This window comes from Podospora pseudocomata (assembly GCF_035222375.1).
Source record: "Podospora pseudocomata strain CBS 415.72m chromosome 2 map unlocalized CBS415.72m_2.2, whole genome shotgun sequence".
In the NCBI taxonomy this organism is placed as follows: domain Eukaryota; kingdom Fungi; phylum Ascomycota; class Sordariomycetes; order Sordariales; family Podosporaceae; genus Podospora; species Podospora pseudocomata.
The window spans coordinates 1205713-1225618 of NW_026946366.1; the positions used below are offsets into that span (position 1 = coordinate 1205713).

Below are 19906 nucleotides of genomic sequence, written 5' to 3' on the forward strand. Positions count from 1 at the left end.
AGCTACTCGCAGCGGGAGCCGACGTTAATGCTGCTGCTGCTGCTTCTTATGATGGGCAGACAGCGCTCCAAGCAGCAGCTAAAGGAGGCCATCTCGAGGTGGTCGAGAAGCTACTGGTAGCGGGAGCCGACGTTAATGTTGCTGTTGCTGCTTCTGGGTACCAGACGGCGCTCCAAGCAGCAGCTGAAGGAGGCCATCTCGAGGTAGTCGAGAAGCTACTCGTAGCGGGAGCCGACGTTAATACTACTGTTACTATTTCTGGTGGCTGGACGGTGCTCCAAGCAGCAGCTAAAGAAGGCTTCTTCGAGGTGGACGAGGAGCTATTGATAGTGGAAGGCGATATTAATACTACTACTGCTACTTCTGGTGGCCGGACGGCGCTCCAAGTAGCAGCTAGAGAAGGCCATCTCGAGGTAGTCGAGAAGCTGCTTGTAGGGGGAGCCGACGTTAATGCTGCTGCTGCTGCTTCTGATGGCCGGACGGCGCTCCAAGCAGCAGCTGAAGGAGGCCATCTCGAGGTGGTCGAGAAGCTACTCGCAGCGGGAGCCGATATTAATGCTACTGCCGCTACTTCTTGTGGCCGGACGGCGCTCCAAGCAGCAGCTGGAGGAGGCTATCTTAAGGTAATCAAGAAGTTACTCGCAGCGGGAGCCGACGTTAATGCTGCTGCTGCTACTTCTGGTGGCCGGACGGCGCTCCAAGCAGCAGCTGAACAAGGCTTCCTCGAGGTGGTCGAGAACCTACTCGTAGCGGGAGCCGACGTTAACACTGCTGCTGCTGCTTCTGATGGTCGGACGGCGCTCCAAGCAGCAGCTGGAGGAGGCTATCTCGAGGTAGTCGAGAAGCTACTTGTAGCGGGAGCTAACGTTAATACTGCTGCTGCTTCTTTTGATAGCCGGACGGCGCTCCAAGCAGCAGCTGAGGAAGGCTTCCTCGAGGTGGTCGAGAAGCTACTCGTAGCGGGAGCCGACGTTAATGCTGCTGCTGCTGCTTCTGATGGCCGGACGGCGCTCCAAGCAGCAGCTGAAGGAGGCCATCTTGAGGTGGTCGAGAAGCTACTCGCAACGGGAGCCGACGTTAATGCTGCTGCTGCTGTTTCTGGTGGCCGGACGGCGCTCCAAGCAGCAGCTAAGGAAGGCCTCCTCGAGGTGGTCGAGAAGCTACTTACAGCGGGAGCCGACGTTAATGCTGCTGCTGCTGCTTCTGATGGCCGGACGGCGCTCCAAGCAGCAGCTGAAGGAGGCCATCTTGAGGTGGTCGAGAAGCTACTCGCAACGGGAGCCGACGTTAATGCTGCTGCTGCTACTTCTGGTGGCCGGACGGCGCTCCAAGCAGCAGCTGAGGAAGGCTTCTTCGAGGTGGCGAATCGACTCAAGGCAGCCGGCGCATTGAGATGACAAGAGTATATATTCATATGTCCTTTGTCGCACAGCTTGTTTCTACACTTTGCAGAAATGCTGATGTCGACTTGAAGTATAGCTCTAATCGGAGACTTCCGTCGCAGGCTGCTACGAACAGTCAAAAGAGGATCGCTACTAGTCAAATCGATAAAATGATGAACTTCTCCCCACATTCCAAGTCCTTTATACTTTTGTTATCATTCGTGATACAAGAGGGGTCCGGGGCACGGTGCCAATCTATAATGCTTTCATCTCTTCTACAGTCTTCTAGATTATATTTACGTTAGTCCGCTCGGATGGCGTTCTCGCTCCGTTTAACAATAGCTACAAGCGGCGTCGCGGGCTGATGCTTTGGATGCACCCCTGTGTAAAATGCGCCCCACGACGTCACAGGACAACTTTAATAGTATGGTAACTGTTAAAATGCAGCATTTATTCATGGAATTTTACAGCACTTGTTTCTGGAATTCTGCGCCCACATTGTTCCCAACAGCTCGCCCACAATGCTCTCAACGGCTCGCCCACAAGCGCTCTCAACGGCTCCCAGGACTCCTCACCAGATCTCCAGACAGACTCTTGACCGGACCTCCGAACAATGAGAGATACGAGAAGCCTCATGAGCGATGCGAGCACCTTATCGGCAACGAGATCATATATCCAAGCCACTGGGGCCACCGAGCGATAGGGAGCGATAAGTATGATAAGGAAGTTCAGGTGCTCATAAAGAGCCCTCTTCCAATTGCAATGGTTTTCCTGCTTCTTTCTTTCCTTAAGAAATAATAAGTCAAGTCAGTCAATAAGGTTGATCATTTACAGTATCTTATATATGAGACTACAACATCTCAGTTCACTACTCTCTGTATTTGCAGGTAATACCTGTTGCACTTTCTTCCTTCGACAACCACGTCGTCGTACTTAGCAGCACAGTTCGAGACTCGCCAAGTTCTTGGGTAATTGCTTCACCCTCCTGAGACCCCTGTAGTTACAGTGCTCTCAGCGACCCCATTAAAACAGGGTTCATTGTCAACAACAGGTCGTTCTAACAAAGAGCTACTGAGAGTAGATTGTAGACAAATGAACTTGATTGCTTGCATGAGGAATCAAATTCCTCGACACGGGGAGCGCCCGGCGCTCCCCCCTATTTATGTGAAGCTATCTACATATGTTTCTGAAGTATCTTTGTACCTTGCTCAGTGTGCTCAGTGTGCTCAGTGGTCTTGGCGCACTGAGCAGACTGAGCAGACTGAGCAACTCCTAATTGGTTGCTCGGGGGCTTGTGGGTCTTTCCATCCCTGGCCCAATGATTGGCTGAGGTGTCCCAGCACCTCAGGTACCACCCAGTGGTTCCTGTACGGGAGTATTACGCTTGTGGCGTAACACCATCGCCGACGCGCTTGTAAGCCTGCACGTCGCGATATTCCAGCCAACTCACGTAATTTGACGGATCTGGAGGAGCAGACGATAGTTCAGTACATCCTTGAGCTATCTGCACGCGCATTCCCACCTAGATTAAGTGGTGTGGAAGACATGGTGGTTTGGGGTGCGGCTCACAGGCCTGAGGGTTTGAGCAAGGAAGTGGGGCTCTCGGAGGATTCGGGGGTTCAGGGGTCATGTATATAAGCGGTCTGCTTCGGGCATTCTATTTTAGACAGATCATCGACTTTTGTTTCTTTCGAATTCTGAGCCTTGCACGCGTGCAGGCAATTCTGGCCCTCTGATCAGGCCATTCCGGTGCTTATTATGTGGCCTGCGAGCCCATAGTGTCTTTTCTTTGTCCTGCGTGAAGTGCGGCCTGCGAGCGAGCCGCTGTCACGCAGGTGTATCCATTCAGGGACCTGTTAAGGGTATATTTGTGGTGTCTTGGTTGTATTTGTGTGTTTTCTCACCATTTCAATGGTGTCACAACCTTAACATCGGGAACGGTGGAGCAGTGCAAGGTCACCAACCAATCAGAACAAGGTCGCTGCGATCATGGGCAATAACACTGGGAAGTGCAGTGATCACGGAAGTACGACCAATAAAGAACCAGAGAAGGATCATAGCGATCATTGTGATCATTGGGAAAGAGCGGAATGATCACCATGATCGGGGAGAATCACAAGTCTATATATACGGAGGAACTAGATAGCTCGTAGAAAGTTCCGCAGTATGCAATTCAGATTGTATTCACGGTATCTTGTGTTTACATTGAGACATCTTGTTGTGCACTGTCTAGTGTTACGCCCCAAGCGTAATATTCCCGTACAGGAACCACTGGGTGGTACCCGAGGTGCTGGGACACCTCGGCCAATCATTGGGCCAGGGATGGAAAGACCCATAAGCCCCCATACGACCAATCAGGAGGTGCTCAGTCTGATCAGTGGCCAAGACCACTGAGCACACTGAGCACATTGAGCAAGGTACAAAGATACTTCAGAAACATATGTAGATAGCTTCACATAAATAGGGGGGAGTGCCCAGCGCTCCCCATGTCGAGGAATCTGATTCCTCATGCAAGCAATCAATTTCATTTGTCTACAATCTACTCTCAGTAGCTCTTTGTTAGAACGACCTGCTGTTGACAGTGAACCCCATGTCTGAGACGCTTGTCACAACCTTCGATCATCCTGTCATATTCACCTCTGGCGTACTGCCTTGCAGTCTGTATCCATTCCTGGTGCAGGTTGTAACAAGCAGGATGGTGGTGGTGTAGGGGGGGGTCGTATAAAGCTTCGGTGCTGTGGTGTATGCGGCAAGCCTGGCCATAATATCCGTACGTGCCAGGAGGGTGTAGAAGAGGCTGATTCAGCTGTTTCTGATGTAATTATAGTAGGTTAATAGTATTGTTGTTTTGCAATTGAGGATGGTTGTAATAGGGTAGTAGAAATCGATCCACTCGCTTGTCCGATCCGCTCGCTTATCAAATACGCTATTCCTTATGATTTCGGCTTTAGAGATCGGAGTGGTAAATGTCCAGATATACAAAAAGTCATGCTTCATGATCCTTTCTCCTGAGAGTTTAAAAATACGAGCTCGATGTACCGAAGTACCTATGTTTTTTACCGCCTGTTTTATTTTCGATTTTTGTTTTCTGTCGGCGCTTACATGCTTCAGGTTCATTGGGAGACTGAGGGGTGTGAATGTAGAAGATAGGGAGAGAAATCCTCCTCAGTTTTTGGCAGTATGTCTTCCGAAATCTGCATCGGATTTCCCTGGAAATGACAGTCTGGTTGTGGAATATAACCTCGGATTGTATGAAGGGCAAACCGCCGACACGACACCCCGGTCTTTGTCGCTGCCATCTGAATCCAAGGACCATGAATCGGCTAAAACTAGGTACCTAAGGTATCTCCTTCATAGTAAACACTTAAACCCCACTAAATTTCATCCCCGTCAACGACAACTTCCCCCCATCAGCCAACCACTCCGGCCCCCCTCTCCACTCAAACTCCTTCCCAACCTTCCACGTCCCATGAAACAACATGCCATTTACCCCCAACCCATAAACCGACACCTTCCCCCTTACCAACGACACCACAGCCGGTGTACTATTAAACGCGCCCCCCAAATCCTGCCACTCTTCCGCCCACTTCTGCCCAATCAACGCCTTATGCTTCAACCTATCATCCCTCCCCACAGCCAACACATCCAACCTATCCGGCCCACTAACATACACCACCGGAGTGGACTGGAAACTCCCTCCCAAATCCACCAGGTTGTTCGTTTCCGCATCTCCAGTCTTGGTCCAGTTGTAGTATTCCATAGTTCTGTTTACCGTTATCCCAAACACAAAACTCTCTTCGACTGTTCTCGAAGCGATGGCCAGCTGCCCCCTGAAGTTCCCTCCTGCCTCGACCCATCCTGTCCAAGCACCGAGCCAAGTGGTGGTAAATAACGGCTGGGCTGTGCCTCGAAACCCAAGTACCGCCATTCTCCACGGTCCCGGTCCACACCCAATAACCGGGTACGAAGACAGCCCACCACCATGGCTCTCCCATCCTGACCAGCCAGCATACGGCTTGTAGTAGATCCTATACAAGCCCCCATCCGTCCCTCTGATCGCCACGTCCATTTGTGAATCACCACACGCTACTGCATAGGGCGGACTGGTAATCGCCTTCCCGAGCTCAGTCCAAGTGTCGTTCCATTTCCCGTTGTAAAACCTTTTCGTTTGGATAGTGTTATTCTTTGCATAAACAAACACATCCACCAGGTTGTTATCCAACGAAGCGGCGGAAGGTTGGGAAATCATGTCACCACCCAGTGACTCCCAGTCAGAGAGCCACTTCTCGCCGTTGGTGGTGCGGTACCATACCGCGTTGTCTTGCCCGAGGCCGAAGAGGAAGGCGGTGGGAGGCGAAGCGTACTGCGCAACGGAGAGGACAGAGGGGCAGATATTGCCTTGACAGACGGAATTGGATTCGAAGGTTGGCGAGGAGTCTGATGGGCGAGGGTCAGTGCTGGTCCGTGAAGCTGGGGAGAAAGAAAGGGGGCTACCGGTTGGGGAAGTAGGCGTTGCGTTTCCGCCTGAATTGCCACGGCCGCCTGAAGGGTCGGGAAAGGCAGTTGGTTTTCCCTGGCTGACGATTCCTCCGGGTTCATTACCTGAATCACCCCCAGAAGAGCCATTCGAGCTACTCGGATGGGGTGAGCATCTGGTACCAAGACAAACAAGGTTGGGAACAAGTACCTAGAAGAGTTTTGCGTTGCCAAGCGACTTCCAAACACACCCCCAAGGATGGCAATGATGATAAGAAGCGCCACGACTATCCCAGCCAGGAACCACTTTGTCGCCGATACTCTCTTCTTGACAGTTCGGTCAACAATAGTAGTCCCGCCTCCGTCACTGAACGGCCATGGTTGTGTAGAGATCTCGGATCGTGGAACTGGTGGACTCCAAGGACGACTTGTAGGAGGTGTCGGAGGGTCAAAGTCCGGCGGTTGTCCAATTGACCGGTCAGTATTAGCCCCGATTGCGGCCGTTGTAGAGTTGTAGGAGGGCGGCCATTGACTTCCCGCGGTAGCAGTGCGATATGATGTTGTTGACATGGCCACATGTGATGGTGCTGGAAAGAAAGCTCGACATGAACGAGGTTCTGGTGACGCTTGTTACCCATAGAATATCAAGACATCATGATGCGATGTGCGCTTGGCCGCAATGCTGCAGGCTGGTGATAGTACGACGCCATTTGCTGTTCTCCGAACGGCTGAGTTGATGACCACCCTCCCAACCCCCACGAGGTCTGGCTGCTGCATACTGGCTTTCAGCCCCCATCGAGATAAGCGCGCAATTTCTCATCATCTCCTATCTGTTCATGCTCCATCCTTTTGGCGGCGCAACAAAAACTGAGGTATCAGGGTCTTTGAACCCGGAAGAGGAGGCAACACCAACGAAGAGTTGTTCTTTGACCGTTCGCTTTCTTCGTCGATGACAGCGATAAGTTCAGATGGGCCTTGACGTGGAGGTTGTAAGTCGTTCTCACCCAACCACTCTCTGGCCTCCCTCCTCAGCTGGTTCTCTCTCATTCTCGATGGAATGTGCACAAAAGACACATTTGTATTCTGTCTGGTCAAACTGACACCGCATTTGCTCAGCAAGGCCTGGATTGGCCCTTTCAGCGAAGGGCAGCATGCAGCAAAAAGCGAGATGAGCTGCTCGAGAATGGTCCAGGTAGCAATCGACATGGCCATCTCCCACTGATCATCCACGTTCCTCCAATCAGCAACGACCACGGCCTTCATGATCGACGCGACGCTGGCGAATAAGCCCATCCCTGTCAGGATGCATATCACGACCCTCTCCCTCAGCGGACGGCGTAGGTTCCAAAGGATGAACATCGGAGCAACAGAAAGCAACAGGTCGGTGGTAATGTTGATTGCGGAGCCGATGCTGGAGACTATAATGTCTGTATGGAGGCTGGGACATTTTCGTTCGCGCAGAGGGACCATGATATCCCAGGCAGCATGGAATGGTCGACATTTGAAGAAGAGATACTGCATGTCGGCCACGCAGTAGGTGACTTGAACGGCAGCGATCACGTATAGGCCTATCCTCCATGACTTTTTCAGGGGTAATCGCAATAAAGTCAAGACAATGGACGTCTTTATCAAAGTCATGCTGATAGCCCATATCGGAATGGCAAAATATGCCACAAAGACAGCTTCTCGAACTTCGTCCATGCTGATGTCTCCCGGGTGTATATGCATCTCTGGGACGAGGAGGCCCCAGTCGATAATGGAGCAGGCCTGGAATTAACGAGTCAGACAGGATAGAAAAGGCAAGCTCGAGTTCGGCAGGATTAAACCTACCAGCCCAGCGATAATGAAGGCATCATCCCATCCCAGTCTCCAGACCGGCCATATTCGCACATATATTCTTGCACAAAAGGGAACCAAAACAAGTGCCAGGAGTGGGACGGTGACTCCGAAGTGGAGGCGGGCCAAAAACGCTGCCCTCTCGGTGATGGTGGGTGCCATCGAGGTCGTTGAGGCGCTGGATTCGATTGTGGTGGTTGCGTTTACACCATGGTAGGATGAAATGGAAACAAATGCGAAAACAGACCCAGGGGCAATTGGAGATGGAAGATGGGATAGATGATCAAACAACCGTGCTTTCTGGGCGATGAAATTGCGCCAATCAAGTTGAGGTCCAGAAGCCGGGGCTGTTCCCAATTTGAACAACCGGTGAACTGGTCCTGACATTTCTTTTTCTGGCTCCCCGGTCCATGCTCGACGATCGGCACAAATCATGACGGGGACAATTCGAGCTTGGCAAATGCTTGACAGGTAAGAGCCTCCGCTGGCACGGCGTTGATTTGCTGAATGTCGCGGTGCTGGACCCGGGGATCAGGGACTGGGCACGGCAAAGCCAGGGGCCAACATGGGGAAGCGAAATTGGTGGCTCGATATGCTCTTCGATCACTGAGAAACCGAGGATTGCCGACTCCAAGCAAATTGGGAATCAAGAAAATCCCAAGCCAAAAAAGCTCAGGAGGTGCCAAATGTACTCATAATACTCCACAAGACCTGTCTGTGTCTTGCTCCTTCCCTTTTGGTCATAATTGGCAGGTTTCCGCCACCGGGTCTTCAAGGGCCTCGACTTCCATAAACCATAAGGTATAAGCGGATCTTCCATAGATCGCCGCCGGCTGCTGTGTCCCAATTTCTCACTCCTTCAGGACGAATCTAACCAGAAATGCTTCAGTTACATCCATCATCTCAAAATCTCGTTGTCTTGCCGCGGCATCACCCGACCTTTCGGCGCCGACTTCGGAGGATCACTTTTGACCCTAACCCTAGCGCATGTCCATGAAATTTAGCTCTTGTACCGATGAAATTCCTACTCTGAGCTGTTTCTTGAACATATCGATACCACGCTGGATCTAGACAAGTATACCTATCCGAGATCCCTATCATGTTGCATGTCAAATCATGCATCAGATTGCCCTGATGCTACCTTCAAGAACCAAAACAGCCGCCTGTGATTGGTCAGTGAGCCTTGATCCACACCTGCAGGAGGTGCGCCGTTTAAAACTTTTACCTTCATGTCGACATACACAAATTGACGAATGATGACGACCCCTGACGAGATCAGACTCCATACTCTGTAAACACTCATCCGATTGTCTCAGTATCACCGTTGAACCAAAGTCTGCAGTCAGAAACCACTGAACTCGGGGGCGCAAACCTTCAAGAAACCTCACCCTCAACCCCGCCATCAACCCCTCCCCCGCACTCACTCACATCACCACACACACATACACACACACACACACACACACACACCAAAATGTCAGACCCCTGCAAAATCCTCGTCTTCGCCTCAGGCAACGGCTCCAACTTCCAAGCCCTCATCGACGCCGTCTCCTCGGGCGCCATCCCCAACTCCAAGATCATCCGCCTCATCGTAAACAAGAGCAAAGCCTACGCCACCACCCGCGCTGACAACGCCGGCATCCCCTGGGAATACTTCAACCTCATCTCCCACGGCTTCCGCCAAAAGGGCGAGACCGACCCGGCCAAGCTCCAGGAGTCAAGAGAAAAGTACGATGCCGCCCTCGCGGAGAAGGTGCTCAAGGGGGATTACAAGCCCGACCTGGTGATTTTGGCCGGGTGGATGTATGTCTTTGGAAAGGCTTTCTTGGATCCGCTTGAGGCGGAGGGGATCAAGATTATCAACTTGCATCCTGCGCTGCCAGGTAAGGGTTATTATTTGTTTCCATGTGACAAAGAGTTTGGCTAAGACAGGTTTTTTTTTTGTAACAACAAAAGGCAAGTATGATGGCACCAATGCTATTGGGCGGGCGTTTGAGGACTTTAAGGCCGGCAAATTGGAGGACAACAAGACGGGTATCATGGTGCATTATGTCATTGCTCAAGTTGACAGGGGGGCTCCTATTCTGGTGAAGGAGATTGAGTGCCGCGAGGGCGAGGAGTTGGAGCAGCTGGAGCAGAGGATACATTCTCACGAGCATGAGCTGATCGTTGAGGCGGCTGCCAAGGTGGCAGGTGAGATCTTGGACAAGAAGAACAAGACACAATAAAAGACGACAGGCTCGAGCCGTTGATTCTGCCCAGGCATCCCATGCTTTTACCACGCCTCTTCATGTCCCAGGATCAAGACATAATTCCACGTGGTGGAAGTATTAATGCTGGTGTTGAGCAAAGAGACGTTTTTCAATGGTGTCTCTTGGAGGTGGTGAGGTTGTTGGGTGTTTGGGGTTTGGGGGTGCAGGTTGTTTCGAGCAAATTTCGAGGGGCGATACTTGGGAAGAGAATGCGCCCCGGCTGAGGATTGGGGTTGTTTGCTTGCGACATTGCCCTTCACCAGAGTTGACTCAAGTGTTAAACTGTTTATTTAGCAGAAAGCTCTGTGAGGAAAATTTGCCATCACAAACTAGTAGCCTTTTGTGTGCCGAGAAACGCATGAAAGCGAGGTGATTCAAGCAGGGAATCGCCCGGAGCCAACCTCACTTCACCGTCACGTCGAGCATGGGTTTTGGAAATCTCGGCCCTGGATTCAGATCAATGGGCTTGAGCTAGGTGATAAATTTACGGCCAGATTTGGGCAAATAGGTTCTCTTGCATAACTGTCTATCTCTTCTCTTCCCCTTGAGCAAAACCATTTCGAGTGCAAACTTGGCTTCCACCTCAACATAAAGTACCTGTCAGATTAACCCACTCAAAGAGAACAAGCCCGCCACCTATTTCCATCTAAAGCATAACATCATCTGGTATCTGGAAAAGCCTGAAAGCCATCTTACGATTCATAATCATCCCGGTCCTACTCCTCCAACTCATCTATCTCATCATGCCCATCGTCTTCCGAGAAATCATCCTCATCGTCTTCCGAGTCACCATCCATATCCACGTCCGAACCGCTGTATCGATGTTCCCAAGGGCAGACCATGCTGTTGTTGACAGATTTGATCATCGCCGCCAGACTCACTCGGTCTGTTGTTCCTCTCCAGTTCTTGCGGGCCCATAGGGGTTTCTTGGCACCATCCTGATCAGCCTCGAATGTGATGAGATCTTGCCAGTGCGCAATTTTCGGTTTCCCATGATAGATGTCACTCAGCTCTAGCACCCTTAGCTTAATCCCTCGAACTTTCTTCAAGCTGTTGAAAAAGGCGACCCACGGATTCGTCTCGGTTTGTGAGTCACGCTCTGAGTGGCAAAGAGACACACGCCGCAGGCAGAGGTGTTTGAGTGTTGGGCTGAATTTGGTGATAAGCGTGAGGAGGGGTTGAGGGGCCACGCTTATCCATCCGATGTCAAGTCTTTCTAGATTCGGGAAGGAGACCGGCTTTCTGTCGATATCATTGAGAGGAGTGTCTGATTCTGGCTGCTCAAGCCATTTGAACAACACGGGCCCCAGCTCTGTCCGATCATGCGGTGATGATTGATGATTGAAGTTGAGCCGGAGCCATGTGACGTTTCTTGCCATGGTCAAAAAGTCGTGGATCATGAAAAAATGGTCCTTGGTGCAGAAACATAGATGAAGAGTCTTGAGGTTGGCGAGGATGAGCGCCAGCTTTGGTTCCAAGGGCGGAGGTATGGCAAAGGCGCTGTCATGGAGGCCCCAATTTTTGTCCCTTAGGTTGACCTCGATAGTATTAGGCTGAGCACCAGAAGCTCCCAGTGCAGAGATAATGGCGGTAAAAACTCTTGTGGGGTATGTGTCTGACATCAGTTGCCCGTTGTCTACGCCGGTCTCCAGCCTCAGGCCTATTGACTTTTCCAAGGTTACTGCACCGTAACTCCGCCAAGATCCGTTGTCTCGATTCCGAGTCTCGGAATTGAAGTCCCTTAAGTCAACGGTTCCGAGATGTGGTAGCGCCGCAAAAGCTTCAGCAAGCATGTCTCGCAGTAGGCCCGTAGCGAACAAATTATTTTGCTCCGCCTTTGCGCGGAGCCAAATGCGATGCTTCTCAGCTGGGAGTTTGTTTGCTTCCCAGCTGTTTCCAACCCGATCCGTGCAAATGATGACACTATCCCGAAATTGTGAGTAAAGTATTCGCGTCGATGTGTTCTCTAGTAGGCATGTGCTTACTGCTTGAGAAAGGGAGCAAGTGTGCTGTGCTTGGAGATAGATACGAGGGTCTGCAAGCTTTGGACAGAGACCATGAACTGTCTCTTGCGGAAAAACTCATGTGCAAAGAAATTGAAGAGGTTCCTCTCGAGACACTTGCAACTCAATCGGACGTTGGCGAGGTCACTGGTCCTGATCCAGCGAGTGATGCGCAAGAGCAACTCGACAGGGACCTGCGCAAGATAAGAGTCCTCCTGAGGATTAATGGCGCCCATGATCGAAGGTATACCTATGGAAGTGTGCGGTCGGTCTTCGATTCATTGGGAAAAAGGTTGATTAATATAAGTGTTGGTTGTCGTTGCCAACCACGTGCCGGGCGAGCAAGGGCAATGCGCGGCTAAGTGGGGCGGTTTAGGCAGTAGACGCCCCCTTGCGGGGCTGCTTGTCTAACGTCCCATCCTCTGTGTAAACATCACGTCTTCACGCAGACCATTGAAATGTATACAGAGAGTTGTGAATAACTGTTTGGATCTTGGAGCATATTAGGCTCAAAGCCGGGGTAATAAACTGGATACCAAGCTTCTCGATGCTCAGTTGACAAACCACTCAGATCTGAAATCATGAGTTGAGGTCCAATTGTCTTACACAGTTGTCAATGGTAATCTATAGTCTTCAGGTTACTATCATGAACCTGACGTCAAGATTGTATTTATATCAGGTTCCATATTGTAGGGGTCCCTTGTTTCTCCCATCCAATGCCAAGTTCCTTGATCCACCGGCCCACCACTGCTGCCTATCATCACATCACTCCACAGTCCTCGAATACCACTGATAAAAAATCTCTCTTCACTTCCAATCCTCGAACCCTTTATCTGCCATATATCAAATCTCACATCATGTCTTCACCACCCCAACCTTGCACCGGCTTCCAATGTCCAGGCGGCTGCACCAATCAAGACTGCCCCTCAACATGGTACCCCTACACGACCCAAGAATACACCGCCATGTTCCTCTCCTACTACAAATTCCTCACAACCCTCCACTACTCCCCGTCAGACCTCAAGATTCCACCCCCTCAAGGCTGGCCTAATCTCACCCGTGAAGCCGGCATGCCGAGATATTACAAGACTGATTTCGCCGTCGAAGTCATGAGACACCTCCCCTACCTCGGGGGCAATCATCACTACGAGTACAAGTCAATCATGATAGACTACAGCACCCTAAACCCCAGAACATCCATGTGGTTCCAACCAAACGGCCTGGGAAATTATCCCAAGGATGACTGGTGGGAACATGCGTGGCCCTACGATCTTCCTGCGGGCCAAAAACCGCCGCGAGGAGACTCCCTCATCCCTTTGACCGTCGGATGGGAAAGTGGCGGCATCGTCTTGATCCTGGACGTTCAAAGAGGGAAAATCATCGAAGAGGAGTTGAGATGCGACAATAAGATGTATGATGCACAAGAGTACTTCGACATGATGACATGCAAGTTCAGGAACCTCGTGCGGGTCCCCTGCGACGGGAGGATATTGGGGGAGTTTGGTGAAATGAAAGAGAGACAAGAGCCAATAACAGAGGAAGAGTTTTTGGGACAGGATCCTAACGAGGGGTGGGGGACAGACCTTGATAAGGCTTATATCAAGCAGCTCTATCGCGAGCATGGGTGGCCAGACAATTTCCTCAGGGAAGAGTGCTTCTGGGTCGTGAATGATTTGATGGAGATGGTCATGGAGACAAGAGACGACGAATGGGAGGCATGGGATGAAACTGACTTCGTGCGTGCGCGACGATAATAAATGTACCAAGATTAAGATTCATCCATGGACCACACATAAACTGTTCCGCTGAGGTTAAGGTTGCCATGCTCATGGCATCCTACCTCCCACATATGCCCCACGCCCGCCGATCAAAACAATAAACTCCTCTGGATCTCCTGCGTTGACCTTCCCGCTCTGGTCAGCCCCCCCATCCGGCTGAACATCGTCATATGCGAACGCATATCCCTTGCCATCAAGATTGCACTCGTGTACAATTCGGCAATAATGGTTCGTAGGCTCGCAGCAGTAAAACGTCTCCGGCGGAGAAGGGTGCTCCATGATATCCGCAATACAGCTCCTCTGGAACGCAGCCGCAAGTCTTGGAATAATGGCGTTTCGTTTTGGTGATGGGCCCGTGGTAAACGGCCCACTGTTGCAACCTAGAATATCTGCCGTGGTAGGCTTCGAAAACGCCTCTCCTCCTATGATGAGCTCGTTCTTGCCCTTTGGAATGCACCCACTCAAAACCCCCATTGGCGTTTGCGTGTCGACATGCATCTCACACCCTGTTTCGGCCCCATGGCTTTGCTGACTTTGACTCTGACCCTTATTTTTGAACCCCATGAACAGAGCCGACAGCCTATTCCGCTTCCCATCTTTCTCAGCCTTGATCTCCTCCTTATGCCCATTTGTATGGCCCCCCTCCACCCCCTGAGCATACTTCCTCCAAGCTCTTTCCACCAACGGCTCAAAAAACCCGTCGAATTTCACCCTCGCAGCCCCAGCATGAGTCGGACTCAGCACCCTCAGCACTTGACCACCACCTCCCTTCTTCATAACAATCAGCCTCTCCCAAGGCCACCCATCCTTCTTCGTCTGCTCCCTCAACCCCTGACAAACTCTCTCCAACCCATCCTCTGCCATCCCACTGACATGCTGCACCTTCCCACCCCTCTCCTTGAGCGTCAATCCAGCCGGAATCCCACTCACAAAATCCACATAACTGATATTGGCAAACAGCTGCGCTGGATCAAGCGTGAACTCACAGAACCCAAAGTTGACTTGGTTATTCGGATCAGTCGGGTTCAAAACAGAGGGCTCAACAAGCGCCGCTCCACCGCCAGGCCCGCCTTGGTTGCGCAAGAAGGTCAACGGCGTGTCATAGCTGTACCAGATTCTACCGCCCGCTATTTGAGGGATCGTCACCACACTCGACTGGCTGCCGAGAACAATGGCGCAGTCTTCTTCAAGAGGCTGCAGAATCTGGCTGGGATTAGAAGGGAAGTAAAGGGAGCTGTCCTGCTTGACAAAAACACGGCGGGAGGAGTGTTGGATCGCGAGGCCGGTGATGTAAGCGTAGACGGTAGTGCCCGGGGGGGCGTTGTTAACGAGCGAGACTTTGAGTGAATTGGGCATCTTGGCAACTGGATTGCTTGATAGTTGAACAAAAAATGGATGTTGCTGATCAAGGAGATATCTCCTGGTTTTGTTGCTGGGATTTTTCAGCGGGCAATGTTGTGAGGGGTGGGGAAAGGTATCGGGTTTTGGCCATCGTTCGTTGTTGTGGTGGAGAGCTGATGTTGACGCTGGTGTTGCTGCAGGTGCACCCAATGCATGGCGCCAGATCTTGTTTTTGAGCTGAGATGGAAAAAGAGGGGAATTATGACTTCACTTCGATTTGTTGGAGGGAAGCCGTAACTAAGTTGCTGAATATTATGTTCAGTTTCCTCGGAAAGAATCGAGACTTTTCCTCTCTTCTTTGGCAATGCCAAAATGTGCTTTTGCCATATAATATTTTGAGTATTTGATGGTTAGAAGAAACAATGACGTCGTTCCCAACCCCTGCATCAACAACGGATGAACGATTCAGTCCCACCAACGATCTATCACGTGCTTGTGGTCCCCAAAAAGCTGGAACTGTTCCAAACTGGCCAATCATATGATGTCTGTGCTCAATGTTTCAATATGCTGAGGAATCTTGGCAGTGGATCCTGTCTCTGACCCTACTCGGCATTTGACGACCTCGACATTGATGAAGATGGGGGGAATGCATTTCCTAAGAGCACCATGTTTCTGACATTGGTCCGCGAAGAAGTCAATAATTTGCTAACTTGTCTCTTTCCATCTTTAACACTTGTTTCCATACGACCATTGGAGAAGCCTGAGAAACGCGGTTCCCAGACAGGCAGCGGACGATGCGATGTGGAAGTGTGACCAGGAGCTTTTCATCCTTAAACCCAATTGTCGAGCTCAACATCCGTCGCCGCGAGGGTTTAATGGCTTCTTGTTACACGTGGGGCCGAGTATCTCACTACATAACCTGCTGCTGTTACGAGGTTGAGCGCATGGGAGCTAAAGCACGAGGCGCAGAAAAACAGGACGGCTGTGGTTATACCAATGGAAGGAAGGGCTCTGAGAGCAAGCAAGGGTTTGTGGGGCTTTAAAGTGCCATGCTAATTAAACCGTCTTAAAATGTTTGCTTGCATCCGTGCCACCGGGCGAGAGCAGGTCATGGAGGCAACGGCCACTGCCCATCAGTCGACAGGTTGTACCTGTGAGACCTTGATGACTTGTGTCCCCCGGGGAGGCAGATTCTAAGACCCAGAACTCGAACTGATCGACCTACTTGTGCAATGCCAACCTGCTTCCGATGCCATGCTTCCCCCTTGTAGCTGGAGACCTGAGTACAACACATCATCCGCAGCTTGCCGCCAGCATTCTGGGAATGCCCCAGCTTGGCCATGCATCGAAGGAGGTCATGTTCTGGCTCTCCGCCCCCATTGTTGTAACCCTGCTGCTTTCTTGGGAAAGATTCCTTTGCCTCTTGTCTCTAATAACTGTCACCGAAGACGGGCCAGACCGCCAGCCAGCGGCTTGGATCACCAACTCCATTTTCCCTTCGGCGCAACGGTCTTTCGACGACAACAAGCGGCACCCCAACACCATTATGATGGCCATGAAGGCCCTGCTTTGCATCCAACTAACTTTCTTCCGTTTGGCATTTGCCCACTGGCTTGGCCAAAAGCCCGATGGTCCCCACAACAACTATGGCCTGCCCGAGGCCACAGCAACATCATCACCAGACGACACCAAAGGTTGGTCGCCAAAGCCAACCGAGCCACCCCTCCCAGACCATGGACCAGACATCAGCTTCATCGAGTTGATGAGAAGAAGTGAACATTGGATAAAGGCCAAGCGGCAGACAACTCAGTATCTGAACTCGAAGACGTGCGGCTATTTTACCTCAGACGAATGCAAGTTGTCCTCTGTCTACCCTTCACCCTGAGCCTCCCTAACAAAGCCCCTATTTCAGTTGACCCCTGGGTATGCTCCAACTCAGAAACATGCACCACCAACACCAACAACGTCGTTGCGTGCCTCTCCTCAGGCGAGACAGGGCCATTCTTCAGCGTCTGTTTCGACTACTCAGCCTTCAAGCAGGGTCTATGCGACGATAGGAGCGCAGAAAACCCCGAAACTGGGTGCTGGTAAGTCGGGCGCCTTTACGTCACGAATGACCAGCAGCAGCTAACGCTTCTTGAACACCAGCGCATCGTCAACAAACCCTGCATGTGTCATGTACATCTGGCCCGGCCCCCAACCCAAAAGCATGTTCTTCTGCCATCCAAGCTCAACAATCATCACCATGCTGGACGTCCCCCGAAGTGTACTCGACGCCTCCACCAGCGGCACCTCAACCGAGCCACCCTCAACTACGACCTCACCTCCCCCCGACCCCACGCCCCAGTCTCCCGACCCATCAGCAATAAACACCGGCGCCATGGCCGGCGGTGTCATAGGCGGGGTAGCCTTCCTGTCCCTTATCGCAGCAGCGATCTTCTTCCTTCATCGGCGCCTTAAGAAAAAGTCCCCTCCCAGCCCTCCTCCTCCCACCAACCAAAATTACACCCCTATCCCAACCAACAACAACCCTACTCCCAATCAACAACCCTACTCCCCCCCGACGACCAGACTTCCTCTCCCTCCCAGGTAGCTCAACCCTCCCCTCCTCGACCCCCTACCTCTCCAACATCAGCCCCCCAATCGGCGGCGACCCATACTTTCCCCCCCAATACGACCCTTCCAAACAACAACCACCCGAAACACAGCAGCAGCAGCAAGGCTACTTTTTGTACGGACCCGGTAGCGGTGATGCTGGTGTGGGGTTGTACCCCCACGGCACCCCCAACACGCAGAACTCCCATTTTGAATCGCAGTATACCACCCGTCCTGCTCAGGGGCAGGAACCCTACCAACTCTATACACCCCCGCAGCAAGAACAGCCCCAGCTCTCCGAGTTAGACAGTGATGACGTAGCAAAAGGCCAGAGCGGTAATCCAGCCGAGATGATGGGCAGTTGCGCCGAGCAGCAGAACAGAAACAGGGCTGAGATGACGGAGAAGTGTGACGCAGAGAGACAGAGTGCAAATCCAGCTGAGACGCCCATAATACCAGAGCCATGAGTAGGTAGCCAAGCTCACGCCTGAAAAAAACGGCAAGATAAGATAAGGGGATTACATTGTTTCTTGCTTGACTTCGCATGATGACCTCCGGCCTTTACACCCCCTTCTTCTCCCTCAACCAATGCAAATTAACCGGCGTAACCGCCTCTCCACCATCCCTCACCACCCTCAAGATATTCCTCATACTCAACTCCTCAAATCCAACATGCGTCTCCACCGTCCCGCCAGCGTTGTGACACGTCAACATTACCCTCCCCGGATGCTGGCCTCTGTCATCAAACCCTAAGCCAGTCACCATCCTCACCAGTCTCTCGTTCACACTGGGCTCATCCATATGAACATCCAACGCCGCAGCCCCTACCACTCCACTGTCCAACGCATCCGCCAACGCCTCCTCATCCACGAGCGACCCCCTTGCAATATTCACAAACCTCGTCCCTGGCCGTAGGTAGCCCAACCTCTCAGCAGTGATGATCGGTCTCCCGTCCGCAGAAGCAGGCGTGCATAACACCACGCAGTCCGATACCTTCATCAGGCCTTCCAACTTCTCGTAGAATGTAGCTCTGAGCTCAGACTCGACAGCAGCAGGTTTCCTCACAACGTCATAGTAAGCAATCTTCATCCCAAAGGCCGGATTTCCCATCTTAGCAGCTATCTGCTGCCCTATATTCCCAAACCCGATCAACCCCAACGTATGCCCTCGTGGGTTGTGACTAGCAGCCGTGGCTCTCGCGTGGCATTCCCGAAAGGTACTCCTGGCATCGCTCGAGGACATTAGGTAGGGAAACGTAGCGGCGTTCATGCACCACGGAAGGTGTCGAAAGGTCGAGATGATCATGGCGACGGAAAAGTCCGCTACTGCTTCTGCCGCGGCGAGGCCCGAGTTGCAGTAGATTATCCCTGTTTTCTTCCAGTCAGCTTGCGGTTAGGAAAGTTCTACCCAGCAGCAGAAAGCGCACCTCTTTCTCCCAGGAGTTTGGTATCCGCCCAGTCGAACCCAGCGCCCGCGCTCGCAAAAACTTTGACCGACGAAGGCAACAGGTCAATGAGCTCAGCATCCCACCGTCCCATCTCTCCTCCTGTGCCCCAGAATGGACGGAATATGGCGCTAAAGTGACCCCATCTTTCCTCTTTCAGGGCGCGGATGAGCTCGTTTCTTTCGCGCTCGGGGGTGGGGGGCCGGATAACCTCAAAGGCAGCGTTGAACTCGGCGTAGGTGTCCGGGTTGTACTTGATCGGGTCGCCAATATGGAGGACTATCGGTCGTTGTGGTTTTCGAGTCGCAGTATCTGGTGAGGAGGTAGTTGACGGCCAGAGAGGGATCGTGGCTGTCGTCGCATTGGGTGTCAAGCTAGGGATTGAGTACTGTTGCAGCGGGGAGCTTGACCGCGGGGTTGATGCCGGTACCGGAGTGCTTGCCGGCATGGGAGTGTTTGTAGGCTCTGCCATTGTCGACACAAGATGTCTCGACCGCTCGTTCACTGCACCACAGCCCAATTTTTGGTGTTTGACGAGAGGAAAAGAACTGGGCAAATTCATCCTGCAGTCAGACCCCCAACACCTTTTACTTTGCGCTCGCAATACCAAGGGTGTAACGCCGGCAGAAGGGGGCCAGCGCGGCAATGCAGGAATCCCGGCTAGCTCTGCCGCGATAAGCCTGACAGTGAGTGCCAAACCCGGAAATTCCGGGAGCGTTAGGTGAGCGTTAGTTCGGATGACATCCGATCAGATGGTGACAATAGGATCGTCCATCCTGTCCTCTAGCCGACGGCCCGG

General features: G+C 52.0%; 8 protein-coding genes across 8 annotated transcripts; 3 read left to right on the forward strand and 5 right to left on the reverse strand.

Moving 5' to 3' along the window:
• Positions 1 to 4674: 4674 nt before the first annotated feature.
• QC762_208200 (uncharacterized protein) lies at positions 4675 to 6428 on the reverse strand (the record flags this gene model as incomplete). The annotated part of the gene is made up of 3 exons (XM_062887726.1): positions 4675 to 5819; positions 5877 to 6016; positions 6070 to 6428. 3 exons carry the CDS (start codon positions 6426 to 6428, stop codon positions 4747 to 4749), a joined length of 1572 nt encoding a protein of 523 aa, XP_062745873.1. The 3' UTR covers positions 4675 to 4746.
• A 264-nt stretch (positions 6429 to 6692) lies between these two features.
• QC762_208210 (uncharacterized protein) lies at positions 6693 to 8408 on the reverse strand (the record flags this gene model as incomplete). Its single annotated transcript, XM_062887727.1, has 2 exons — positions 7689 to 8408; positions 6693 to 7625 (listed from the first exon to the last, which is right to left on the reverse strand). Exons 1-2 carry the CDS (start codon positions 8127 to 8129, stop codon positions 6693 to 6695), a joined length of 1374 nt encoding a protein of 457 aa, XP_062745874.1. The 5' UTR covers positions 8130 to 8408.
• Positions 8409 to 8867: 459 nt separating this feature from the next.
• ade5 (Bifunctional purine biosynthetic protein ADE5,7) lies at positions 8868 to 10847 on the forward strand. The gene is made up of 3 exons (XM_062887728.1): positions 8868 to 9136; positions 9157 to 9577; positions 9651 to 10847. Exons 2-3 carry the CDS (start codon positions 9169 to 9171, stop codon positions 9920 to 9922), a joined length of 681 nt encoding a protein of 226 aa, XP_062745875.1. The 5' UTR covers positions 8868 to 9136; positions 9157 to 9168; the 3' UTR covers positions 9923 to 10847.
• Positions 10435 to 12268, reverse strand: QC762_208230 (uncharacterized protein). The gene is made up of 2 exons (XM_062887729.1): positions 11932 to 12268; positions 10435 to 11869 (listed from the first exon to the last, which is right to left on the reverse strand). Exons 1-2 carry the CDS (start codon positions 12183 to 12185, stop codon positions 10663 to 10665), a joined length of 1461 nt encoding a protein of 486 aa, XP_062745876.1. The 5' UTR covers positions 12186 to 12268; the 3' UTR covers positions 10435 to 10662.
• Positions 12269 to 12806: 538 nt separating this feature from the next.
• Positions 12807 to 13703, forward strand: QC762_208240 (uncharacterized protein; the record flags this gene model as incomplete). Its single annotated transcript, XM_062887730.1, has 1 exon — positions 12807 to 13703. One exon carries the CDS (start codon positions 12807 to 12809, stop codon positions 13701 to 13703), a length of 897 nt encoding a protein of 298 aa, XP_062745877.1.
• A 72-nt stretch (positions 13704 to 13775) lies between these two features.
• On the reverse strand, positions 13776 to 15083 carry QC762_208250 (uncharacterized protein; the record flags this gene model as incomplete). Its single annotated transcript, XM_062887731.1, has 1 exon — positions 13776 to 15083. One exon carries the CDS (start codon positions 15081 to 15083, stop codon positions 13776 to 13778), a length of 1308 nt encoding a protein of 435 aa, XP_062745878.1.
• Positions 15084 to 17313: 2230 nt separating this feature from the next.
• On the forward strand, positions 17314 to 18130 carry QC762_208255 (uncharacterized protein; the record flags this gene model as incomplete). Its single annotated transcript, XM_062887732.1, is given in 2 exon segments — positions 17314 to 17657; positions 17662 to 18130. Coding segments are annotated over 2 exon segments (813 nt in total).
• Positions 17703 to 19669, reverse strand: QC762_208260 (uncharacterized protein; the record flags this gene model as incomplete). Its single annotated transcript, XM_062887733.1, has 2 exons — positions 17703 to 19030; positions 19090 to 19669. 2 exons carry the CDS (start codon positions 19667 to 19669, stop codon positions 18225 to 18227), a joined length of 1386 nt encoding a protein of 461 aa, XP_062745880.1. The 3' UTR covers positions 17703 to 18224.
• Between the last annotated feature and the right edge of the window lie 237 nt (positions 19670 to 19906).

Coding starts and splice junctions, on each gene's coding strand:
- ade5 (XM_062887728.1), top strand. CDS start 9,169: ATGTCAGACCCCTGCAAAATCCTCGTCTTCGCCTCAGGCAACGGCTCC. Junction 9,578..9,650: donor CTTGCATCCTGCGCTGCCAG/GTAAGGGTTATT, acceptor TAACAACAAAAG/GCAAGTATGATGGCACCAAT.
- QC762_208230 (XM_062887729.1), bottom strand. CDS start 12,185: ATGGGCGCCATTAATCCTCAGGAGGACTCTTATCTTGCGCAGGTCCCT. Junction 11,870..11,931: donor CTTGCTCCCTTTCTCAAGCA/GTAAGCACATGC, acceptor ATTTCGGGATAG/TGTCATCATTTGCACGGATC.